A 27,882-nucleotide genomic window follows, 5' to 3' on the forward strand; every position below is an offset into this window, starting at 1 on the left:
GTATAATGAAAGTCGCATAATTTAAAAATTTATGTGTTGATGTGAAACATACATCTAAGATACAGTAGATGTCTACCTACTAGTAATTTATATAATAATATATTATGTACATAATACCTACGTGTATTTATAAATCATGTACATATAGTTTAATAATAATACAAAAACTAAAAGCTTTTATCCATTTGATCGTAAAATATAAATGAATAATGGATCTAAATCAAAACTCAAACAAGTCAGTTTCTGAATTATTAAAACGTATGATATATAGGTATTGAAGATAATGGTCCTTAAAAATAGTTTTACAAAAATATAAAATAAATTTGATATTGGATCTAGTTTTTATTATATTCGGATAAGTTTAACAAATTATAAAATGTATGATCATTAATATTAATTACCAAAATGTACAAAACCTCATAGCTTTCACATTTTTCAAACCCATTATTGTTGACCTATTATTATTGGTATACACAAAGTTAATTAACTCGAAAACTATTATTTAGATAGATACATTAAAATTTTAGAAAAGTCATCTGATTTATAATTTACAAAAAAGGCTGAATAGGCTGATTCTTTTATAAAAAAAAGAAGTTTATTTTTTATATGACATAAAAATCTAAGTATGTGTAAATGTGATTTTTGAGTATAGGTACTTACTAAATATGAATTCGTATAAAATCATTAATAAAGAAAAAATACTGGTGAGCATAATTAGTGAATCATTATATATTTCTGCATGTATACCTATTATATATTAATAAATGATGATATAATTATCCTTGTACATGATATTATTGATAACCCAAATTATCGAACCCATACAATGTTATACCCACACAACACCAATCCACCAAATAAAAAAAAAACCATGAAAATGAAAAACTACCGGAATAATAATATTGTTATTGACATTTATTTTCTATACACAACTATACAATATAAACCTATAATTAATATCAAATACTACGAAATATCGTTTATCCATTTTAGTATTAAATAAAACAAACTACATGGTATAGTAAGTTGGAACGTTGAATTACCAGTACTCGATGCAAATACAGGGGCGCTCACAAATCGCCTCCCATATGACCATCGAATTGCCTCCAGAATTATAGCTATAATTAATCGATTTAGATATTATACCTAATACTAATATACATAAATAAATTGAGAAAATAAATGTTAATAAATAGTTATAATATTTTAGTAAATATAGACCGACTCAACAGAAATAATTAATAATAATAAAAAGTCAATACATAAAATAATTTAGATGAAATATAATTTTGTTATACAGTCAAAAACTTAAGTTTGTACATAATTATACACGAAGAAAACTGTCCGTGTTGAACTGGCGATGATGAAGTAATATTTAACTGATAATCAGTGATCAATAAGATTGTTGCATTTGACAAATTTATCTGTCTGGGAAATACTGTATGTCTTAAAATAATATTTTTGAACATTGCGGAAACCGATATAATAATCGATAATACACGTAAGACTATTGATAATCTAAGAGTATGCTATGGGAGGCAATTCGATGAGTTGACTGTTTAGGTATACTTTAATTACCTCCGAAAACACCTCGTAAATTTTACGATCAGGTAAATTCTCAAACTGTTGACAGTAGTACCGGTGTACCAATTTGAGATCGATATACACTGATAAACGATATTTTAAAATTTTTTTTAACATTTAATAGAATATATAAAATCTGTAAAACAGTTTACTAGTTTACAATAAGCATATGGGTGACAAGGTATAAATATTATGAGCTTAAATGCTTTAGGCGAGTAGCTACCCCCCAGTAGTGGCACTCAACGGGAAATTTACCTGAATTGATAGATTATTTACATAATATGTTAGTATTTAAATTACTATTCACATTTTTTTTTTTAATTTTAAATTTATAAAACGGAATATTGAAAAAATCGGAAATATTAATAATATCGAAAATACCAAAAATAATACTGAAACATTGAATATAATTTCTATATCGAAATTAACTATAAATTATACGTACTAAAAAAAACAGAAGTTCATTGCGGAAACATCATTGACGAGTTGTCAAATAACACGTGTGGATTGTGTATAAAAAATTGTGCGAATAACATTTACCCAATGTCTGTTTTTTTTTTATAATTTTAGATATAATACATACATTTTGTTTACATTTTTTTCTAGTATTTTAACGATAATATTTAATAAAAATTAATTCACAGTAATATATGATTTTTTTTTTTTAATTTTTACAATTTACTTAGTGTACACTGTACACCAACACATTTTTTTCCAAACTTCTTTAGAGACAATCCTAAGTCTCTATGAAGTGGGAAGGAATTTGTGTTGTAAAAAACTGGAGCCGTTTAGGAATTTAGCTGTTCGTAAAACCTTTATCGACGGGAGCCGTTTGAGAATTTGAGGACACACTAATTGCCTCCCGAAGTCAAAAAAAAATTTACACAGAGCTCGTAGTTCAATTTTACCAAACTTACCTAAAACGATAAATGAAGTTCATAATGTTTTAGACAAGATAGATGTTATATACGAAAATGAACCATTTTTATTACACAATGATATAGAAAGCGGAATTGTATTATTTTCTACTAAAACTAATTTTGAATTTCTTGTTAAAATCGATACTTTATATGTAGCTGGGACATTTCAATAATGCACAAAATATTTTTGTCAATTATTTACTATACACTGATTAATAAATAATTATTACATACCTCTTGCTTTTTTTTTTATTAAAAGATAAAAGTGAACAAACATATACTAATACATTTAATATATTAAATACGCTGTGCTTTAAAATAGATTGTAATTTTCTGCCAAAAATAATTTATATTGACTTTGAAAAAGCCATACACAATTCTGTAAAGTGTATATGGCCAAATATTTGTATAAAAGGATGTCGATTTCATCTCGGCCAATCTTGGTGGCGTAAAATTCAGTCACTTGGATTAGCGTCGCAATACTCTAATAACGATTATATTAGACAATATTTAACGTATATATTTGGCCTATCGTTTTTGAACCCAGCGGAAGTCGGAGATATGTTTTCAGTGGAACTTGCAGCCATACAGACTTTATGATGATAAAATAACACAATTTGCAGACTATTTGGTAGATACATATATATCAAAGGATTCAATTTTTCCTCCTCGTTTATGGGCTGAAAAAAGTTCAAGCATTCAGCGCACAACCAATGCATGTGAATCTTTTCATAGCAAATTTAATAACTATTTTGAGTCTCCGCGTCCTAATATATTTAAATTTATCGAAGTTTTAAAATTAATTCAGACCGACTCTGTAATATTAAGACAAAGTTCTAATAAGCTTAAACCACAGTACAAATTACAAATTAAAAACAAAATTATTTTCATTGATACTCAAATAAAAAAGTTGAATGAAAAAAAAAAATTAAATTTAGAGTACCTACAAATATTGGTTAATAAATATAAACCTAAGCAATGTTATAAAAAATAATTTTTTATTCAAATATTTTACAGATAATTTTATGTATATTACCTTAATTTTTTTAATTGACTACCACATGTTTTGTATTAACTTACCTACTTATTATTTTATATTAATTATGTGCAATTTTTTAATCGTACTATATATTTGTAACTACATACTTAATGAGTAATGACTTAAAATGATTTAATATAAAACAATTTATAATTATTAATTATAGTATTGTTTTTAATATAATTGTGTACCTATTATCCAAGATTTTTTTTAAATAATTACAATAATAATTATTTAATAATTCTAAATTTCTAAATATCTATATATTATGTTACTATAATAATTTATGAACCACTACTTAAGTCTATACGGGAGGCAACCAGTGTGTAAATTCTTGGGAGGCAAATCGCATATAATTTTTAATTACCTGATTATCGGAGGCAACTAGTGTGCTCCGGGGAATTTACATTTTTGTAAAACGGGAGCGAATGCGCTATTTCACCCTAACGTCCCTAACCTACTTGTTGGATACTCATTTTAATATTTTAATTTGGTGCTGCGACAAGTCTTGTGTCGTAACGTTGCCACCCTGGCGATGTACAGCAGACACAGCTCCGTGTAAACTTTGTCGCTCCGGAGTGGGCCGTACCGTCGCGGTCTAGCCGATGACCGCTGATGCTGCCGCCCCCGCCGCGGTCTCTTTGTCTTTTACCGTCCGTCTAACGAAGCAGACTTTGTTTTCGTTGGTCATCGCAAAACCGTCGCGCCATCGCCGTATTCCACTCTTTGGTTTACGCGCGTCCGAGTTCTCGTGATCATCGTCGTGCCGCACACGTCCCGTGTCCGCGATTTATTATTTGTATTTTGTTCCGGCTTTTGCGCCTAGCAAATAGCACTTTTCGCTTCGTGCCATCGCCCGTCCGAACTCGCAGTGCGACCGAAGCCGTTCGCGACTTAAAGTGCTTAACACGGTTGATTGTTGTTTTCGTCATATTATATACTATTTAATGACGGAATCCGGTCAATCGCATTTAACCTTTTTCATCTTGTGTCCGCAATACAATCAGTTTTGCTGTATAAATCCCCGTGCGTTCGTATGCAATACGCAAGTTGACCCGTGTCGCCCAACCGACGTTCGGTGGAGTGTCGCCGTCTGGTCGGTCCCTGCTTTGCCGTTCCATCGGTGTGCCGTGACAACGACAACAGCCACCGTCATCATCAACGCCTTTGCATCAGCTGTTATCAGGTCGTACATAAACATTTTTCTTTGTTTGTTATTTATTTTTTATTATTATTATTCCGCTCGTCACCGTCGTGATACGGCATACATATTATATTTTACATTTATTTAAAGCCGATCGGGTTGTGATTGTGCTATTACTAACACTAGTTATAATATATTATTTTATTAATTGTGGGACGTCAATAAATTTACTCTAATATTTTTCTATACCACTAAATATTGTTATTGACATATTAGGGGTCTCGCACTCAACATCGATCTTATAGTTAAATACTTTTATTTGAATCAACCTTAATATTATACAGTCCACTCTTCCCATCCTACGGGGTTATCGAGGGGGTTATTGACAATCGACGTAAGTATTCACGTACGACGGGTGCGTGTAGGCTGTCGTCGTTGCGCGCACACACACATACACACGTACACTCGTCTGCCGGCTTCTTGTGCTGCCTCTCGCACACTACTATAATTCCGGAACATTACCAATTCCAGCTCAATTTTCTTTATATATTATTTATTTATTTATTGATATGAAAGCCCAATTATACAAATATTGATGTGTAATAATATCATTAATATCATTATATTTAGTGTTTTATTTTAATAAAATTTGTTTTCCTTCTTAAAAAAAAAAATTATAATAATAAGCTTTATTTTCACGTACATTTGTTATTAGTAATTGTTTTCTTTAATATTATTAAAGTGTCCATAATAGTAACAAAAAAAACATACAAAATGTTTCTAATGATGCAATATCATGTACCGTAAATACAAAATACTTAAAATATGTACAATTATTAATATTCTATAGTTATATAATTAAATAAAGTGTATTACCGTATTTCAATACAGTAATATTATATTATATCGATCACAGGTACTCAATGCATTAATATATATATATACAGGGTGTTGACACGGCTACGGCGGTAGGTGCTCGGCGAGTCCAGGTGAGTCGGTCAGTATAAAAAAACAACACGAATTTCACTATTTGTACAGTGTATTGATGATAAATAACGGTATACAATAGCTAGTTGTTAAATGTCACTATGTCATGTGTTGACGACATAAAAGAAAAAATACAATTATGCTTTACGCGGTCTTACGACTAGGCGACGTTGTTGCCGTTGTCGGTAAGTCGGTTCACGCAAGAGAGCGAGACGGCCGGCGGCCGGTACTCGTCCGGACCGACTTGTCTTCCCGTCTCACCCTGTGCTTTTGCAGCGCGGGGGAAGAGACGAAGAGTCGACGGTGTCGTGTCGTCGTTGCCCGTGGTGGCGGTTGATAAGGCGTAGACCAGTCGCTACGGTGCCTGTACTTAGTACCGGCGACCGTTGCGTACCGTGTCAGTGTCCCACGGAGATCTGACAAATGAAATAACTTTTGTTCTAATCAATATTTAAAAAAAAATTCTTTTAAATATAATTCATAGACACTTGCGCTACATTTTTAATATACATTTTTTAATTTTTATTTTTTTATACTGAAAATAAATAACTAAAAAATTGAAAATATTAAAAAATAATAAAAAATATTCGAAAACAGCCAATTTGTAAATCTAATTTAAAAAAAAATTTAGATGGTAAAAACATTTATTTAAGTCCAGTTGCTGATTTTTTACAATTTTTTGAAATATCAATATTCTTGTTAGGTAAATTACGATTTAGTTTGTTAGAAACATAAAAATTTCAAAAAAAAATTTTTTTTTTTAATGTTTTATATTTATAAACATTTTTAAATAGGTGTATGTTAAAATCCAACTATTTTTTTATTGTTTTATATAAACTAGATCGTAATTTACATCATAAAATTATAAAAAACCAACTACTGGACTTAAATAAATGTTTTTACCATCTAAATTTTTTTAAATGTGAGATTTACAAATAGGCTATGTTGAATATTTTTGAAATTATTTAATCAATTTTTAAGTTTTTTATTTTCAGTATTAAAAAATAAAAACAAAAATGTAGCGCAAGTGCCTATGATTTATATTTAAAATAAATTTTATAAAAATATTGATTAAAATAAAAGTTTTTTCATTTGACAAATCTCCGTGGGACAACCTGTATATTGTTAAAAGAATTCAATGTTTCATGCTTGTGAAATATTTCAGACTTCAAACTGCATAAATAATTGAATTGAATTAAATTTTATAATTTTTTATTATAAATTATTAACACTTGATTTGATTATTAGTAAATGTTATAGGCAGATACAATGTAATAAGCATAAGCTTATTAAGCAATAGTTGTATCGTTTATTATATAATTAATACTATTTTATATATTTACATATTATTATAACGAGGAGTAAAGGGAATCAAAGTCCTACGCCACTCGCTTTCGTGGGATAGATTCTAGGAATATTTGTGTGATATTATTTTGTGCGACTCGAGGTTTAATTGATTAATCCACTTTATTGCGACCCTTTTCTACCATCACCTCTCCTAAAATTTGGTCTAACTGTAATTTGCGTTCCAATATACCTTTTTGATGTAAATTATGTCCCAGGGGCTATTTGTGTATGGAACATAGTAAATTGTGTCTCAAGCATTTTTCTGTTATAATTAAATGTTGTCAATCAAATCAATTAAATAAGTTAAGGTTTTTTAAATATCAATGTTTTTCAAATTTGACTGTTATAATATTAATGTGGTTAAAAATATTTGTTTTTTTATTTGTTAAGTAAATTTTAGTTACAAATAAACTAACTATATTGAGGTTGATATTATTAAATATTTTGTATATTATTATGACGCTAAAAATTTAATAGCTTTTATATCGATTCTATTAAAAATTTTAATGACATTTTGATTTTCCTTCGGACGTTATAAATTTACGTAAACCTACACGTAAAAGATAAGGGCCACATGTATAATGGTATGGGTACTTTTTATCAATACATAACCTAAGTCCGTACTAATAGTTTTGATATTCAATTATCACAACAATTTTACTTGAAATGTTTAAAAAAAAAAGTTGTAATTATTTATTTAAAAAAAATTACTGCGCTCAGTAACTAAACAGACCGGTAATAATAAGAATATAGCTTCCTCTCAAGTCTCTATTCCCATCTATAATTGCTGTCGACAGATTCTACCACCACTCCATCCAACAAACACCCGAGGCTATATTGTTCTTTAATTCAATACCTAAAATATAATATCAGAATTCTAAATATTCCTTCTGTAAAATTAAACAAAATAACATTGACTCGAAAATAGTCGGCTAAAGTGCAGAGCCGTAACTAAAATTCACAAAGGTATAGTAGTATCATTTGTATAGATTTGAAATTTCAAAGTGGTAAACTTATAATAAATAATAATGCATAATAATATAATACGATATCTTTGAGTTAATCTTTTAACTTCCACTTAATAGCATGTACTGTATCTGTATTCTGTATTACACACACACATATATATATAAATATATAGTATTATAATTTATAATATAGACTATTATTGAAACTTATCAACTATCAAATTCGCGTTTTTCTTTAATTTTTTTTTCCTGGTTATTTTGTAAAGTATTGAGAGCTTTTTACTTTTATGCGTGATTAAACGCAAACTTGTTAACTTTTTAAAACTTCAAATTCTTTGATTAACTAATGAGTTATGAATGATAATATTTTTGTTGGTGAGTAGAAGGCTTGTATTAAATTGTATAGCTTTTATATAATTGAAACTGTATACAGAGACGTTTTCAGGATATTTTTTTGGGGGGGAGGGGGATATAATAATGTATTAAAATGTGAGGAGCTAATGCCCCACAGTCCTTATCTTATATGAAAATATATATTAAATTATAATATATTTTTTTAATTAAAATATTAATTTAATTTATTTTTTATATATATATATATATATGTATTTTTTGCATTTACAAAATTAAACAAAAAGGCCATGTGAGATCTGTCCCCCATACCCCGCCATCCGCGTGAATGCCCATGACTGTATCAATCCGCGTGTTCCTTAGTAAAATGTATGCTTAATCTAATAGTAGTCTAAAATTTAAATTTTCTATAAATAGCTTTAAAAAAGTTGTTAACCTAACCTTTTTTCCGACACTAAAAATGTGCTCGGACTTTTGGTCCAACTTTTTCTAAAACGGACTTTTTGACTGATTACCGTTATATGCTCGTAATTACCTACTATTCTAAATCCTCGTGAAAACCAAAATGTTATTTGTATTGTACTCGTACATAAACTTTTATAATATAGTATATAATAAAATATAAGATCAATCCTGCTTTATAAACGTTTCACTATTTTATAATTATAAAGCTACGATTACATTTTAGTAGTAACTAGAAATAATAATGTATTTAAAATAATAATTTTAATTAAATAGTGTAGATCCTTATTATATTAAAAAGAAATCAACCACATCAGTAAATATAAACTATAGGTCAGATGACTTCCTGAACTTTCAGCTACTGCAAAGAGTGTGTAAAAAATTGACGTTCCAATTTGACATATTATAAAATATCTATACAATATACCTAACGATATCGTGTATCGTGTATGGCACTGTTTAAATACATGCCACTAATATAATTTTAACCATTTAATTGTAGTCTAGAAATGACAAACACGCTAATAGTACTAATACACAGTAGAACCCGTTTAAGACGCTCTCCAAGCGACCAGTTAAAAATAGCGTCTTAAGAAGGAAATCATATTACGCTGGTACTAAAGTTTTTTATTATATTTTACAATACATCCTTGTTATATACATACAAATTATATATTTTACTTTGCTGAATGAATTATTTTACATATAAAAATATTAAAATTAAATTAAAATATTACATTTATATTACATATATTATTTAATAATATATTATTTATATTATTTATTATTATCGTCTGATAACCAGTACAAGTACACGTACATATTATTCGTTATCGTTATTATTAGTGAGGTATTTCTTTAAATTTTATACAATATATATGTATACACAATGTATTTTTATATCATTGACAAGACGTGCGTCTTATCCGGGAACATAAAGCGTATTATCCAGTGTTAATTACATGTTAAATGTTGTCAAAATCATGTCCGTTGAATTACACCGACTTACACCGATTATGTGTGTTATTATTTGACTTTTTTTTTATTTTTTATTCAAAATTGTACAAGATTGTTAGAAAAGTGAAATGGTCCAACGAAAATTGTATTCAGTTAATAAAATAGTAACACAAGTGGAATTCTAATTAATTTTATTTTTCGAAAATGAAAAAACAATAAGATGCGTGGGAAGAAATAGAAAAAAAAAGGCATTAAGTTTATTGTGATATTTTCGTCAAGAAAAAACGGCAGCAACTTGTTTGCGCACAATCTATAATTTTTACTTGAAAAATACGGTTATATTAAATGTACATCTAGTTTGCGCTCACGAAAATAATAATATTTTATCTCGGTGACAGATGGGCACTGATAATCATCGATAAAAGAGTACGAAAATGTTATTAAATTCTTTACAAACACTACTTATCGATAAATTATAGTGTGCGTACATAGAATTTGTGACTCTAACCTATATTTACTGAATATGGATTTAGAAATTAATTAACATGCATTTTTAACTTGAACAAGTATTAAATATTATTTATTAACAATTATTAATAAGCAAATATTAACATGCATTTTTAACTACACCTATGAATACATTCATAGACAGTCTTAAGTCTGTTAAGGGGGAAGGAAAATGTATGTTATAATTTACTTATTAATAAACCAGTAATATAAAATGAATTATTTATATTTCATATATGTAACTTCATTTATTTATTTATTTTTGTGATTTTATAATCATTAAAATTCAGAAATAGACTACAATAGTGTTAGTGAAGAAAAATATGGATAAAGTTCATCATTATTTATAACTAGAACGCAAATTTCTATGTTAATCCATATTTTTTCCTCAACACATTTTTGAATTTTTGTCAAAAATATTTACAAATTATAACAAGTCACTGGCAAAATTCTTTTTTTTGCATATTTCTGTATATTTAATGGTTATTGCATATTTTTACGAAATTCAAAATGACGTGCTGCATTGAATTAAAGCCAAATTTTTAAAAAAATGTATAAAATAATATTTTGTCATGTAGAAAAATCAAAAATCAAAAATTAAAAAAATTATAGATTTAATTGAAGATAGTAATGTTGTCAACGAATTAACATTTTATATACATTCATTTGAAATTTTTAGTGATAGCAATAAAAATACTAGAAACTCAAAATATGATATTACATGAAAGCATTTTAATAATTGATGAAATAAAAGAAAAAATTCAAGCTACTACTTTTTAACTTTATATATATATATATATACGAATATATATGTAATATGTACTTATAGTTGCTTTATATATGCTATATACCTTAAACACTTCGGTTGATATCGAACGGTCTAACTCCGTATTTAAAAATATGTTGATAGAAAAGTTACAGCTTTACAGAAGAAAAGTTAGAAATGCATATTATGGTTAATCATTTCAATAATAAATAAAATATAAAAAAATATATTTTATAACACCCTTTTTTTTACAATTTTTTATAAAATATACACATTTTTAATATAAATAATTGAAATGTTATTGCATTTAGTTTTGTTGCATATTTTTATGATTTAGAGTCTAAATTTTAGACTGTTTATTATGTGGCACATTTTCATAGCTTTTAGTGCATAAAAATCCGTGCTCTATAATAAAATTATTATTTGTATTGTGCAAAAACGGTGTCTTTTCTTATGAAGTAAATTGTATGTCCTAACGTACAAAGACAAAAGTTAAGAATATTTCATAAAACATTTGAATGTTAATGTATTTTAAAAACCTTAATCAGAAACCATATATTTGTAGTTTATAATGTTTCGCATGATCAATATGAGCAAAAACAAAATTAGGAAAAAGTACCTATACAATATTTATTTCAGATATTCTACTATTCTATTGCATCTTGAAATGTTTTTCAACATTTTAAATAAGAATTTATAATAATCACTGGAATTTAGTTTTAGTGTTACGTAAAGAAAATAGGAATTAATATAAATTTAAATTTAAAAACATTTTTTTTTTTTCAAGTATAATATATTCAATATTATTATTACTGTTTGCCCACCGTTGCGGAGCTATTGAAAATATATCGCTAGCTGTCCACAATCAAAAATAAAAATACAATTTAGACTTGAGCATATACAATTTATAAAGAATCTGAATTATATTTTTAATATGTGACATGTTAAATGAGTTACAATCAAATAAATCTCATAGGAATTATAATGGGAAAACACATATCATATAAATATATTTATTAAATAATAAATAAATTGAACGTCTTAAAAGTCGATCAAATTCATTTAAAAAATATAAACGTCGTTCACGTTCACGTTCTATTTGAATAAAACGAATGACGTTCACATATCGTTCACTAAATATGAACGTGAACGCGTAAACGTGCGTTCATGAACAGCGTTCTTTCCAAACACTGTTAAAGACACTAAGAAAAATACCCACACTGACACTAATACAATTATCAGCACACCGCTAGGCTGGGAACCCCCGTAAGGTACCAAACCACGCTCTGATCTTAAATGTTTCTGTACCGCCGCGGAGCTATTGAAATGATGTCACTAGCTGGCCGCACGATACTCGAGAACGTGATGAAACTTAACAATGTATGTGATATGGGGGAACAGATACTTACAACTACGAGAAAAAAAGGGTAACACCGTATTATGGGTATGCGCTTAGGCACGAAAAACATTGTTATTATACAGAATAAAATATTAATTCAGTGTTTCGTTCACTTAATAAAGGAACTCGTTCACGTTCACTTTCGTGTTTTTTCAAACAACCGCGTTTACGTTAACGTGCTTTCAAAAAATGAACGCATTCATGGGTCGATGATTTAATTTTTTTAATTTTTTTTTTATGAATCGTTAACCTGCAGTCAATATAAAAGCCCATAATCATATACGACTAAACTCAAAAATAAAAATACAATTTAGAATTGAGCATATACAATTTATAAGGAATTTGAATTATATACGTTACTGTGAACGTAACTCCAGACGGTGAGCGTCAGACGTGTTGGCAGCCTTGGATTGACGCGGCAAGGAGTCACAACGCACCAACACACCACAGGGCCACGAATAGGGATCAAGTGACACTCAAAAAAGACAAACGAAAAAGGCGGGTTGGTGAACAGGAAAACGCACTTAAAGTAGCACTGAACGGGACTTCTAAACCACACAGGAGAGTGCATTTATATCATACGTATACGGCTCGGTCGACTCGGGAAACAGGGCCTAGGGACACACACCGGCGACTGAGACATCGAGATCGACATTAAACAAGAGAGAACACTGATCGACGTTGACGACAACAATAATAAAAAGTAAGTGCACTAACACGCGCGAAAGTCGAACCGTCCGAATAACGCAGGTACAACGACGAACAACACGTAACGTCGTACGGAAAAAGGAAAGGGTAGTCGAAAACGGATACGTACAACGAAAAATGAAACACCAGGCGAGAGCGCGGAGGTTTTCGACCAGCAAAGCACAGGCGTGCGTAGGAAACTGGTTGACGACACAGGGTGGCGACGATGGATTGTGGTGGAAAGCAATCAATGATTGGGGGGGAGGGGACGGCAATGACACACAAACAATTAAAAATTTGGTATTTTATATTTATATTGAATCGAAACACAATACATCTTTAACTGTTTAACTCTATTTACTTGCATACAACTATCATCAAGATTATTTTGAACTTGTTTAAAACCTGCTTCTAGGAACAATTGTTTAACATCGTCTAAAAACATAAAAAAAATTGTTTATTTTAATAACATATCAGGAAAGAATATAATACTATTATAAAATTGTTAAAACATAAACGCATAAAAACCCCCTTTAAACCTCTACAGTGTTATTCATAGTCATTGTCGAAAACTAAGGTTTAACATAAGTTTCGAAAAACTTAGTTTAATTCTTAGACCTCGGTTAAACTTAGGTCAAACAATGTATTATTTATAGTCAACATAGTAAATGGGGTAGGCTAAGTTTTTAAAAACTGTGGATTATCTTAGTTTTATTATAAACAGCCATTATACTCATTATAGAGCCTCCCAAATTTCCATATTATTACTAATTGATATCAATCTAAAAAAAAAAAATAAGGCAAAAATACATTCTATGTTCTACAAACGTGTTACAGTTTTCCCGGTGTTTTTATTTAAAACCATTATTATTGTAATATTTTATGAATTTTTGTAAAATATATTTAGATTCATATTCTATTTTAGAGTTTGTTAATGATATTTTATTTATTCAAAATTATTATTTAAATCACGTAATTGTTTTTTGTAATGTATGAACAAAAAAGAGTTACATGGGAAAGTAGGGAGAAATTTTTTAAATACATAATGCGTCTAATATTTTGTACAATAGCAATATCCATTTTTCTTAGATATAAAGTGCACAAGTTTTAAAAACATTCATAAATTAAATTAAATGATAATAAGAATAATAAGATAACAATGGTTTTTATAATAAACCAGCATTAAACCTAGTATTTTCCCAGTTTATAAATCAGAGGTTGATCATTAAACTCAGTCTATGGTCTAAGTAAAATTTATCGTCTATAAATACCAAAAAAAATAAACTACTGTTGAACTACTATTGCAACATTGTTAAACCAGGTCCAATATGACTAAGAATAACACTGCTAATAATTAATATTGAATGCAATAATAACAGTTAAGTAAACGTAAAAAACTAAAACTTTTTAAAGAACATGTTTTAAAATTTTGATGTCAACAATCATTGTGAAAAAATTAAAATAAATCGACATAACAGTCAATAATTTTGATAAAATTAAATTTTTCTTGTCAAGCATTATGTTTAAAAACGTCATCGTCAGATTTTAAAACTGTTTTCTTATAGATTTGTCGATAGATTTAGTAACATTTATACAATGATAATCTCTTTATTCTATCAGTTTCGTGTTATTTGTAACAGTAAGTACAAATTATGTACCATTTGAAACTTTTAAAATTAAGTTAATCGAACAAATAATAAGATTAAATATTAATTTCATTTAATAAGTAGGTAACTATGTATCATGGCTATCATAATTTATAAAAAAATATATTTCATATAAACGAATAATCATTAAAAGCAGTTGTGAACATCAACGGAAATAATAAATTAGAATCAATTAAAAAAAAAAATTACTTTATACCACATTTTTAGGATTTCCCGCCCCCCTAACTTAAAGGACTTAATACGCCTATAACATCCGTCTATGTACTGTTTATTAATAATACATACTTTTCCTGATTGACAGTAATACACGCGTTCAGTAATTCACCACTATTATCTTCTGAATCATCAGCTTCTTCGGGAGAAATATTTGTATTCACATGTGCAAATACTTGTGACATGGCTTGTACTTCTTCTTGTTCATCATTCCAATCCGTATTGTCGCTAAACCAAAAAATTACTATTAATTTTTTAGAATTCAGTGATAAATTTATTCAATCTTATTGTATATTTCTTAAATAATTTAAAAGTAATATTCAATAGCAATATCATAGTGAATAAATATAAAAATTCGACATAACTGTCAATGGTATTGATAAAATTATAATTTATTCTTACCGAGCTATATGTTTAAAACCATCATGGTCGGTTTTAAATATCTCTTATCAAACTGTTTTCTTATACATTTGTCGATAGATTTAGTAACACTTACACAATGGTAATATCGTTATTCTATCAATTTCGTGTTTTGTAACATTTGAAACTTTTAAAGTTAAGTTAATCGAACAAATAATAAGATTAAATATTATTTGCATTTTAAAAGTAGGTAACTATCACGGTTATCATATTTCAAGAGTGGGTGGGACACCTATTATAACATTATTTATATATACATTGAAAGTTAAAATATTAACTAAATAAATTATTAAATTACGAAAATTTTCAAATTATTTTCTAGTTATAAATTAATAAAATGTTCAAGTAAATTATTATTGTTATTAAACGGCAAAACGGCAATTTCATGTAGTATGCGAATATAATAAACAGGTGTTTGCATAGTCGTGAGTAAGTTGCTTGGGTGGGCTTCAAACCCCAAACTAATAATTTTAGGTTAAATATATGTTCACGTAATTTATATCTTTAGTAAACTTATTTTATGCGTACAATATAAAACAATATGTTTCATATAAACGAATTAACATTCAAAGCAGTTGTGATCATCAATGGTACCAATAAATATTAATAAATTGAAGAAAATATTTAATATGTCACATTTTTTTGGAATCCCCCCCCCTTAGGTTGAAGGACTTATTACGCCTATAACATTCGGTTATATATACATATACTGTTTTTTAATAATACATACCCTCCTTCGTCGCCTGAAAAATACGATTTCCAATATAATTCGGGATAGTCTTTCCACGCGTTCAGGAATTCAGCACAACTATCTTCTGAATCATCAGCTTCATCGGAAGAAATATTTGTTTTCACGAGTCCAAATTCTTGTGACATGGCTTGTACTTCATTTTTTTCATTACATTTCATATTCTCCCTAAACAAAAGAATAATTATTAATTTTTATGAAGTCAGTGATGAATTTATTCAATATTAATGTATATTTCTTAAATAATTTAAAAGTAATATTCAATAGCAATATCATAGTGAATAAATTAAAAAGTTCGACATTACAGTCAACTGTATTGATAAAATTATAATTTATTCTTACCAAGCAATATGTTTAAAACCGTCATAGCCGGTTTTTAATAACTGTTATCAAACTGTTTTCTTAAAGATTTTCTCGATAGATTTAGTAACACTTACACAATGGTAATATCGTTATTCTATCAATTTCATATTATTTGTAACAGTAAGTAAAAAATGTTGTAACATTTGAAACATGTAAAGTTAAGTTAATCGAACAAATAAGAAGATTAAATATTAATTGCATTTTGATAGTAGGTAACTATGTATCACGACTATCATAATTCAAGGGAGGGTGGGACATCTATTATAACATTATTTATATATACATTGAAAGTTAAAATATTAACTAAATTAATTATTAAATTACGAAAATTTTCAAATTATTTTCTAGTTATAAATATATAAAATGTTCGAGTAAATTATTATTGTTTATTAAACGCCAAAACGGCAATTTCATGTAGTATACGAATATAGTAACTAGATGTTTGCATAGTCGTAAGTAAGGGTTCTTGAATGGTCTTCAAACCCCCACCCTAGAATTTTAGGTTGAAACTATGTCCACGTAAATAATATCTTTATTAACTTTTTTTAAGGCTACAATATAAAAAAATATATTTCATATAAACGAATAATCATTAAAAGCGGTTGTGAACATCAATGGAAATAATAAATTAGAATCAATTAAAAAAAAAAATTACTTTATACCACATTTTTAGGAATTACCGCCCCCCTAACTTAAGGAACTCATTACGCCTATAACATTTGTCTATATACTGGTTATTAATAATACATACTTTTCCTGATTCCCAGTAATACACGCGTTCAGTAATTCACCACTATTATCTTCCGAATCATCAGCATCTTCGGGAGAAATATTTGTATTCACATGTGCAAATACTTGTGACATGGCTTGTACTTCTTCTTGTTCATCATTCCAATCCGTATTGTCGCTAAACCAAAAAATTACTATTAATTTTTTAGAATTCAGTGATAAATTTATTCAATCTTATTGTATATTTCTTAAATAATTTAAAAGTAATATTCAATAGCAATATCATAGTGAATAAATATAAAAATTCAACATAACTGTCAATGGTATTGATAAAATTATAATTTATTCTTACCGAGCTATATGTTTAAAACCGTCATGGTCGGTTTTAAATATCTCTTATCAAACTGTTTTCTTATACATTTGTCGATAGATTTAGTAACACTTACACAATGGTAATATCGTTATTCTATCAATTTCGTGTTTTGTAACATTTGAAACTTTTAAAGTTAAGTTAATCGAACAAATAATAAGATTAAATATTATTTGCATTTTAAAAGTAGGTAACTATCACGGTTATCATATTTCAAGAGTGGGTGGGACACCTATTATAACATTATTTATATATACATTGAAAGTTAAAATATTAACTAAATAAATTATTAAATTACGAAAATTTACAAATTATTTTCTAGTTATAAATTAATAAAATGTTCAAGTAAATTATTATTGTTTATTAAACGGCAAAACGGCAATTTCATGTAGTATGCGAATATAATAAACAGGTGTTTGCATAGTCGTGAGTAAGTTGCTTGGGTGGGCTTCAAACCCCCAACTAATAATTTTAGGTTAAATATATGTTCACGTAATTTATATCTTTGGTAAACTTATTTTATGCGTACAATATAAAACAATATGTTTCATATAAACGAATTAACATTCAAAGCAGTTGTGATCATCAATGGTACTAATAAATATTAATAAATTGAAGAAAATATTTAATTTGTCACATTTTTTTGGAATCCCCCCCCCCCTTAGGTTGAAGGACTTATTACGCCTATAACATTCGGTTATATATACATGTACTGTTTTTTAATAATACATACCCTCCTTCGTCGCCTGAAAAATACGATTTCCAATATAATTCGGGATAGTCTTTCCACGCGTTCAGTAATTCAGCACAACTATCTTCTGAATCATCAGCTTCATCGGAAGAAATATTTGTTTTCACGAGTCCAAATTCTTGTGACATGGCTTGTACTTCATCTTTTTCATTACATTCCATATTCTCCCTAAACAAAAGAATAATTATTAATTTTTATGAAGTCAGTGATGAATTTATTCAATATTAATGTATATTTCTTAAATAATTTAAAAGTAATATTCAATAGCAATATCATAGTGAATAAATTAAAAAGTTCGACATTACAGTCAACTGTATTAATAAAATTATAATTTATTCTTACCAAGCAATATGTTTAAAACCGTCATAGCCGGTTTTTAATAACTGTTATCAAACTGTTTTCTTAAAGATTTTCTCGATAGATTTAGTAACACTTACACAATGGTAATATCGTTATTCTATCAATTTCATATTATTTGTAACAGTAAGTAAAAAATGTTGTAACATATGAAACATGTAAAGTTAAGTTAATCGAACAAATAAGAAGATTAAATATTAATTGCATTTTGATAGTAGGTAACTATGTATCACGACTATCATAATTCAAGGGAGGGTGGGACATCTATTATAACATTATTTATATATACATTGAAAGTTAAAATATTAACTAAATTAATTATTAAATTACGAAAATTTTCAAATTATTTTCTAGTTATAAATATATAAAATGTTCGAGTAAATTATTATTGTTTATTAAACGCCAAAACGGCAATTTCATGTAGTATACGAATATAGTAACTAGATGTTTGCATAGTCGTAAGTAAGGGTTCTTGAATGGTCTTCAAACCCCCACCCTAGAATTTTAGGTTGAAACTATGTCCACGTAAATAATATCTTTATTAACTTTTTTTAAGGCTACAATATAAAAAAATATATTTCATATAAACGAATAATCATTAAAAGCGGTTGTGAACATCAATGGAAATAATAAATTAGAATCAATTAAAAAAAAAAATTACTTTATACCACATTTTTAGGAATTACCGCCCCCCTAACTTAAGGAACTTATTACGCCTATAACATTTGTCTATATACTGGTTATTAATAATACATACTTTTCCTGATTCCCAGTAATACACGCGTTCAGTAATTCACCACTATTATCTTCCGAATCATCAGCATCTTCGGGAGAAATATTTGTATTCACATGTGCAAATACTTGTGACATGGCTTGTACTTCTTCTTGTTCATCATTCCAATCCGTATTGTCGCTAAACCAAAAAATTACTATTAATTTTTTAGAATTCAGTGATAAATTTATTCAATCTTATTGTATATTTCTTAAATAATTTAAAAGTAATATTCAATAGCAATATCATAGTGAATAAATATAAAAATTCAACATAACTGTCAATGGTATTGATAAAATTATAATTTATTCTTACCGAGCTATATGTTTAAAACCGTCATGGTCGGTTTTAAATATCTCTTATCAAACTGTTTTCTTATACATTTGTCGATAGATTTAGTAACACTTACACAATGGTAATATCGTTATTCTATCAATTTCGTGTTTTGTAACATTTGAAACTTGTAAAGTTAAGTTAATCGAACAAATAATAAGATTAAATATTATTTGCATTTTAAAAGTAGGTAACTATCACGGTTATCATATTTCAAGAGTGGGTGTGACACCTATTATAACATTATTTATATATACATTGAAAGTTAAAATATTAACTAAATAAATTATTAAATTACGAAAATTTTCAAATTATTTTCTAGTTATAAATTAATAATATGTTCAAGTAAATTATTATTGTTTATTAAACGGCAAAACGGCAATTTCAAGTAGTATGCGAATATAATAAACAGGTGTTTGCATAGTCGTGAGTAAGTTGCTTGGGTGGGCTTCAAACCCCCAACTAATAATTTTAGGTTAAATATATGTTCACGTAATTTATATCTTTGGTAAACTTATTTTATGCGTACAATATAAAACAATATGTTTCATATAAACGAATTAACATTCAAAGCAGTTGTGATCATCAATGGTACTAATAAATATTAATAAATTGAAGAAAATATTTAATTTGTCACATTTTTTTGGAATCCCCCCCCCCCCCTTAGGTTGAAGGACTTATTACGCCTATAACATTCGGTTATATATACATGTACTGTTTTTTAATAATACATACCCTCCTTCGTCGCCTGAAAAATACGATTTCCAATATAATTCGGGATAGTCTTTCCACGCGTTCAGTAATTCAGCACAACTATCTTCTGAATCATCAGCTTCATCGGAAGAAATATTTGTTTTCACGAGTCCAAATTCTTGTGACATGGCTTGTACTTCATCTTTTTCATTACATTCCATATTCTCCCTAAACAAAAGAATAATTATTAATTTTTATGAAGTCAGTGATGAATTTATTCAATATTAATGTATATTTCTTAAATAATTTAAAAGTAATATTCAATAGCAATATCATAGTGAATAAATTAAAAAGTTCGACATTACAGTCAACTGTATTAATAAAATTATAATTTATTCTTACCAAGCAATATGTTTAAAACCGTCATAGCCGGTTTTTAATAACTGTTATCAAACTGTTTTCTTAAAGATTTTCTCGATAGATTTAGTAACACTTACACAATGGTAATATCGTTATTCTATCAATTTCATATTATTTGTAACAGTAAGTAAAAAATGTTGTAACATATGAAACATGTAAAGTTAAGTTAATCGAACAAATAAGAAGATTAAATATTAATTGCATTTTGATAGTAGGTAACTATGTATCACGACTATCATAATTCAAGGGAGGGTGGTACATCTATTATAACATTATTTATATATACATTGAAAGTTAAAATATTAACTAAATTAATTATTAAATTACGAAAATTTTCAAATTATTTTCTAGTTATAAATATATAAAATGTTCGAGTAAATTATTATTGTTTATTAAACGCCAAAACGGCAATTTCATGTAGTATACGAATATAGTAACTAGATGTTTGCATAGTCGTAAGTAAGGGTTTTTGAATGGTCTTCAAACCCCCACCCTAGAATTTTAGGTTGAAACTATGTCCACGTAAATAATATCTTTATTAACTTTTTTTAAGGCTACAATATAAAAAAATATATTTCATATAAACGAGTAATCATTAAAAGCGGTTGTGAACATCAATGGAAATAATAAATTAGAATCAATTAAAAAAAAAAATTACTTTATACCACATTTTTAGGCATTACCGCCCCCCTAACTTAAGGAACTTATTACGCCTATAACATCCGTCTATATACTGGTTATTAATAATACATACTTTTCCTGATTGCCAGTAATACACGCGTTCAGTAATTCACCACTATTATCTTCCGAATCATCAGCATCTTCGGGAGAAATATTTGTATTCACATGTGCAAATACTTGTGACATGGCTTGTACTTCTTCTTGTTCATCATTCCAATCCGTATTGTCGCTAAACCAAAAAATTACTATTAATTTTTTAGAATTCAGTGATAAATTTATTCAATCTTATTGTATATTTCTTAAATAATTTAAAAGTAATATTCAATAGCAATATCATAGTGAATAAATATAAAAATTCAACATAACTGTCAATGGTATTGATAAAATTATAATTTATTCTTACCGAGCTATATGTTTAAAACCGTCATGGTCGGTTTTAAATATCTCTTATCAAACTGTTTTCTTATACATTTGTCGATAGATTTAGTAACACTTACACAATGGTAATATCGTTATTCTATCAATTTCGTGTTTTGTAACATTTGAAACTTGTAAAGTTAAGTTAATCGAACAAATAATAAGATTAAATATTATTTGCATTTTAAAAGTAGGTAACTATCACGGTTATCATATTTCAAGAGTGGGTGTGACACCTATTATAACATTATTTATATATACATTGAAAGTTAAAATATTAACTAAATAAATTATTAAATTACGAAAATTTTCAAATTATTTTCTAGTTATAAATTAATAATATGTTCAAGTAAATTATTATTGTTTATTAAACGGCAAAACGGCAATTTCATGTAGTATGCGAATATAATAAACAGGTGTTTGCATAGTCGTGAGTAAGTTGCTTGGGTGGGCTTCAAACCCCCAACTAATAATTTTAGGTTAAATATATGTTCACGTAATTTATATCTTTGGTAAACTTATTTTATGCGTACAATATAAAACAATATGTTTCATATAAACGAATTAACATTCAAAGCAGTTGTGATCATCAATGGTACTAATAAATATTAATAAATTGAAGAAAATATTTAATTTGTCACATTTTTTTGGAATCCCCCCCCCCCCTTAGGTTGAAGGACTTATTACGCCTATAACATTCGGTTATATATACATGTACTGTTTTTTAATAATACATACCCTCCTTCGTCGCCTGAAAAATACGATTTCCAATATAATTCGGGATAGTCTTTCCACGCGTTCAGTAATTCAGCACAACTATCTTCTGAATCATCAGCTTCATCGGAAGAAATATTTGTTTTCACGATTCCAAATTCTTGTGACATGGCTTGTACTTCATCTTTTTCATTACATTCCATATTCTCCCTAAACAAAAGAATAATTATTAATTTTTATGAAGTCAGTGATGAATTTATTCAATATTAATGTATATTTCTTAAATAATTTAAAAGTAATATTCAATAGCAATATCATAGGGAATAAATTAAAAAGTTCGACATTACAGTCAACTGTATTGATAAAATTATAATTTATTCTTACCAAGCAATATGTTTAAAATCGTCATAGCCGGTTTTTAATAACTGTTATCAAACTGTTTTCTTATAGATTTTCTCGATAGATTTAGTAACACTTACACAATGGTAATATCGTTAATCTATCAATTTCATATTATTTGTAACAGTAAGTAAAAAATGTTGTAACATTTGAAACTTGTAAAGTTAAGTTAATCGAACAAATAAGAAGATTAAATATTAATTGCATTTTGATAGTAGGTAACTATGTATCACGACTATCATAATTCAAGGGAGGGTGGGACATCTATTATAACATTATTTATATATACATTGAAAGTTAAAATATTAACTAAATTAATTATTAAATTACGAAAATTTTCAAATTATTTTCTAGTTATAAATTAATAAAATGTTCCAGTATATTATTATTGTTTATTAAACGCCAAAACGGCAATTTCATGTAGTATACGAATATAGTAACTAGATATTTGCATAGTCGTATGTAAGGGTTCTTGAGTGGTCTTCAAACCCCAACCCTAGAATTTTAGGTTAAAAATATGTCCACGTAAATGATATCTTTATTAACTTCTTTTATGCCTACAATATAAAAAAATATATTTCATATAAACGAATAATCATTAAAAGCGGTTGTGAACATCAATGGAAATAATAAATTAGAATCTATTAAAAAAAAAATTACTTTATACCACATTTTTAGGAATTACCGCCCCCCTAACTTAAGGAACCTATTACGCCTATAACATTCGTCTATATACTGGTTATTAATAATACATACTTTTCCTGATTGACAGTAATACACGCGTTCAATAATTCACCACTATTATCTTCCGAATCATCAGCTTCTTCGGGAGAAATATTTGTTTTCACGAGTCCAAATTCTTGTGACATGGCTTGTACTTCATCTTTTTCATTACATTCCATATTCTCCCTAAACAAAAGAATTATTATTAATTTTTATGAAGTCAGTGATGAATTTATTCAATATTATTGTATATTTCTTAAATAATTTAAAAGTAATATTCAATAGCAATATCATAGTGAATAAATTAAAAAGTTCGACATTACAGTCAACTGTATTGATAAAATTATAATTTATTCTTACCAAGCAACATGTTTAAAACCGTCATAGCCGGTTTTTAATAACTGTTATCAAACTGTTTTCTTATAGATTTTCTCGATAGATTTAGTAACACTTACACAATGGTAATATCGTTAATCTATCAATTTCATATTATTTGTAACAGTAAGTAAAAAATGTTGTAACATTTGAAACTTGTAAAGTTAAGTTAATCGAACAAATAAGAAGATTAAATATTAATTGCATTTTGATAGTAGGTAACTATGTATCACGACTATCATAATTCAAGGGAGGGTGGGACATCTATTATAACATTATTTATATATACATTGAAAGTTAAAATATTAACTAAATAAATTATTAAATTACGAAAATTTTCAAATTATTTTCTAGTTATAAATTAATAAAATGTTCCAGTATATTATTATTGTTTATTAAACGCCAAAACGGCAATTTCATGTAGTATACGAATATAGTAACTAGATGTTTGCATAGTCGTAAGTAAGGGTTCTTGAATGGTCTTCAAACCCCCACCCTAGAATTTTAGGTTGAAACTATGTCCACGTAAATAATATCTTTATTAACTTTTTTTATGCCTACAATATAAAAAAATATATTTCATATAAACGAATAATCATTAAAAGCGGTTGTGAACATCAATGGAAATAATAAATTAGAATCAATTAAAAAAAAAAATTACTTTATACCACATTTTTAGGATTTCCCGCCCCCCTAACTTAAAGGACATAAAACGCCTATAACATCCGTCTATGTACTGTTTATTAATAATACATACTTTTCCTGATTGACAGTAATACACGCGTTCAGTAATTCTTCAGCTTCTTCGGGAGAAATATTTGTTTTCACGAGTCCAAATTCTGGTGACATGGCTTGTACTTCTTCTTTTTCATTACATTCCATATTCTCCCTAAACAAAAGAAGTATTATTAATTTTTTTGAATTCAGTGATGAATTTATTCAATCATAATTCAAGAGTGGGTGGGACACCTATTATATAATTTTTATTTATACATTGTAAGTTAAAATATTGACTAAATTAAATATTAAATTACAAATATTTGCAAATTATTTTCTAGTTATAAATATATATATATAGTTATATTATATTGTATTTTATTGTTGTTATATGGGTATGATATTGGAATTTTACAATGCACACTATATTGTAATTATATATTTTTTTACATATGCTTTGAAAGTTAATATGTTGACAAAATTTCGTTTTTTTTTTTAATTACTCAAATTATCCATTGAAAATAATTAAAATAACAAATGTATTTATTGAAAAACCACACTTGAAATACGAACGTACTATTTTAATACAAATAGACTGGTGTTTTGTCCTCTTAATTATTAAGACTTAATGTATATAACTTATTCCTTTGATGTTATTAAAAACATTGTTTACTTACCTATTTGAGTTACAATCCTGTAGAGTGTCTGAATTCAATCCACAATACTTCTCGTCCAAATCGTTTTCGTTAATATCTAGTCTGTATGTATTCTTTAAGCAATATTATTATTAAATTATTTTTAGGTATTGTAGGTTTATTTACTAGAGCCGCAATTAGCAGGAGTAATCCTTTTTTAGTTGGAGTTCCCCTTTAATGTTCTATCTTATTTCTGTTATTTTATTAGGCGTTACCGCAAATATATATTGTATTGTTTTTACACAATTATGATACTAAACAATGATAAATATTATCTCGTACTATTTAACTATATAAATGTGAAATGAAAATCTTAAGTTAAAAAACCTCTGAGTTATCTACTAATTAAAATAAAACGTTTAAATTGTATAAGTTGGATAACTATAAATATACATATGCATATTCTTGATGCATTCCGAATAATTACTCAACCGATTTTGATGAAATTATGAATAATGTGTGTAATTTTATCTCCGTCATAGGATAGGATAGTTTTTATCCCGATTAATGACTTCAATATATTACCTCTTTATTATGTTTAGGGTTATGCGATTATTTATTCGATTATTCGAATAATGGATTATTTTTAACGAATGATACATAATCGGTTAATCGATTGTAAAAATGCAACTCTAGGCGAGATAATTATGTAAAGTTAATACGTCAGAGATATCATTTATTCACCAAATCAGAAAACCAAAAATAGCTTTTATCCTTATGCTAATTGTTAGCATTATAGGCAACCAAACTTAACCACGGGTGCATTATGTATGAGCGAAGAAGTGCACCGGGACAGCTAGTTTTATAAATGTTGAGTTCTGTATCGTAAAATATTTAACCACAAATTTACAGATCAACTAGAGGTCTATAGACATATATTGTATGTAAGAAAACCCTAAGACACGGACAACGGAAAATGGACAGGGATACTAGGTGTCCACATTTAAATGGACGGTTTTTATGAGAAGGGGCACAAATCATTTTTCGTTGGTTTTCAGGAGAGGTATAAAACATTCCAAAATTTTTATTCTCTACTTAATCTTATAAATTGTTTTTTTGTTTATGTTTTATTTATAATTTTCCATGTTTTTCAACTTACTTTTATTAAAGAAATTACATTATTATTCAGTTATTATAATGACTTGTGACCAATTGCATATACAATATATGATTTGTGACCTTTCTCATATACTGACTTGTGCCCAATTGCATATTTAATAAAAAAAGATTTTAACTTGTGTCCTTTTTCATACACTTCAAAATAATTATTAATATTTTATTTTTTTAATGTGTCCATATTATAAAATATTAATAGCTATAAGGCAGTCAATTATTATTATTATTACCTATTATTTATTTTTAACGAATGATACATAATTGGTTAATCGATTGAAAAAATGCAACTCTATATAGGTAGACGGGACAGTTATGTAAAAATAATCTGTCAGGGATATCATCTACTCGTATACACGAACCAAAATTAGTTTTTATTCTTACGCGAAAATTTCATTATAAGCAACCAAACTTAACATGGGTGCATTTTGTACCGTCGACGAAGTGCACGGGGACAGCTATATTATATAAATTTAAGATTTAATACATGACTTGTACCCTTTTGAATATAAAAAAAATAGTTGATACTTGATTTTGACTTGTGCTATATCGCATTTTAAAATACTGTGATATACTGATAACAAATTCTTGTACGACCACGGCAGTGCTACCATTCGATCGGGCGTAAAATTTCATACAAAATTACGTACAAAAAAAAAATTTCAAAAAATGATTAGTGCCCCTTCTCATAAAAACCATCCAATTATTCAAATTGTTTGTAATAGTATGTTAAATTATGCTCAAATTAATTATTATTATTATATGGATCATGGGTTTATCTGCAATATGTTAACAACTAAGCTGGTGTTTTGTACTTGGTTCTTTAAATATTGATATTTTTTTCTAATTACCAAGCCGTCTCCTTTGTTTCCAATGACTGAATCATGCTTTATCACGGAACACTTAGCGGCTAGTATATTATCTTCTGTTTTTTCCATCGATTTCATGTGACATTTCTTATGGCAAATGATGTCACAAGAACATATATATAATTTCTTGAACAATTTTATTTTTTTACAAAAAACACATTTTTTCGTCCAAAACAAATTAACAATTTTTTTAAATACGTGGTTTGTAATGTTTGTATCCATTTA

General features: G+C 27.5%; 1 protein-coding gene across 1 annotated transcript; it reads right to left on the minus strand.

Annotated features, from left to right (window-relative positions):
• Positions 1 to 12,666: 12,666 nt before the first annotated feature.
• Positions 12,667 to 27,735, minus strand: LOC132925700 (uncharacterized). The gene is made up of 15 exons (XM_060990073.1): positions 27,640 to 27,735; positions 25,658 to 25,749; positions 25,021 to 25,152; positions 23,922 to 24,074; positions 22,791 to 22,976; positions 21,709 to 21,864; positions 20,577 to 20,762; positions 19,494 to 19,649; positions 18,362 to 18,547; positions 17,281 to 17,436; positions 16,149 to 16,334; positions 15,071 to 15,226; positions 13,887 to 13,900; positions 13,480 to 13,553; positions 12,667 to 12,681 (listed from the first exon to the last, which is right to left on the minus strand). Exons 1-15 carry the CDS (start codon positions 27,733 to 27,735, stop codon positions 12,667 to 12,669), a joined length of 1,944 nt encoding a protein of 647 aa, XP_060846056.1.
• Between the last annotated feature and the right edge of the window lie 147 nt (positions 27,736 to 27,882).

This window comes from Rhopalosiphum padi, chromosome 1, assembly GCF_020882245.1.
Source record: "Rhopalosiphum padi isolate XX-2018 chromosome 1, ASM2088224v1, whole genome shotgun sequence".
Taxonomy (NCBI): domain Eukaryota; kingdom Metazoa; phylum Arthropoda; class Insecta; order Hemiptera; family Aphididae; genus Rhopalosiphum; species Rhopalosiphum padi.

What these genes read in the sequence shown, in the direction of transcription:
- LOC132925700 (XM_060990073.1), bottom strand. Translation starts at nt 27,735, where the DNA reads ATGAAATCGATGGAAAAAACAGAAGATAATATACTAGCCGCTAAGTGT. An exon ending in GAAACAAAGGAGACGGCTTG is followed by an intron (nt 25,750 to 27,639) that starts GTAATTAGAAAA and finishes TATTGCTTAAAG; the next exon opens with AATACATACAGACTAGATAT. An exon ending in ATTACTGTCAATCAGGAAAA is followed by an intron (nt 22,977 to 23,921) that starts GTATGTATTATT and finishes TCTTTTGTTTAG; the next exon opens with GGAGAATATGGAATGTAATG.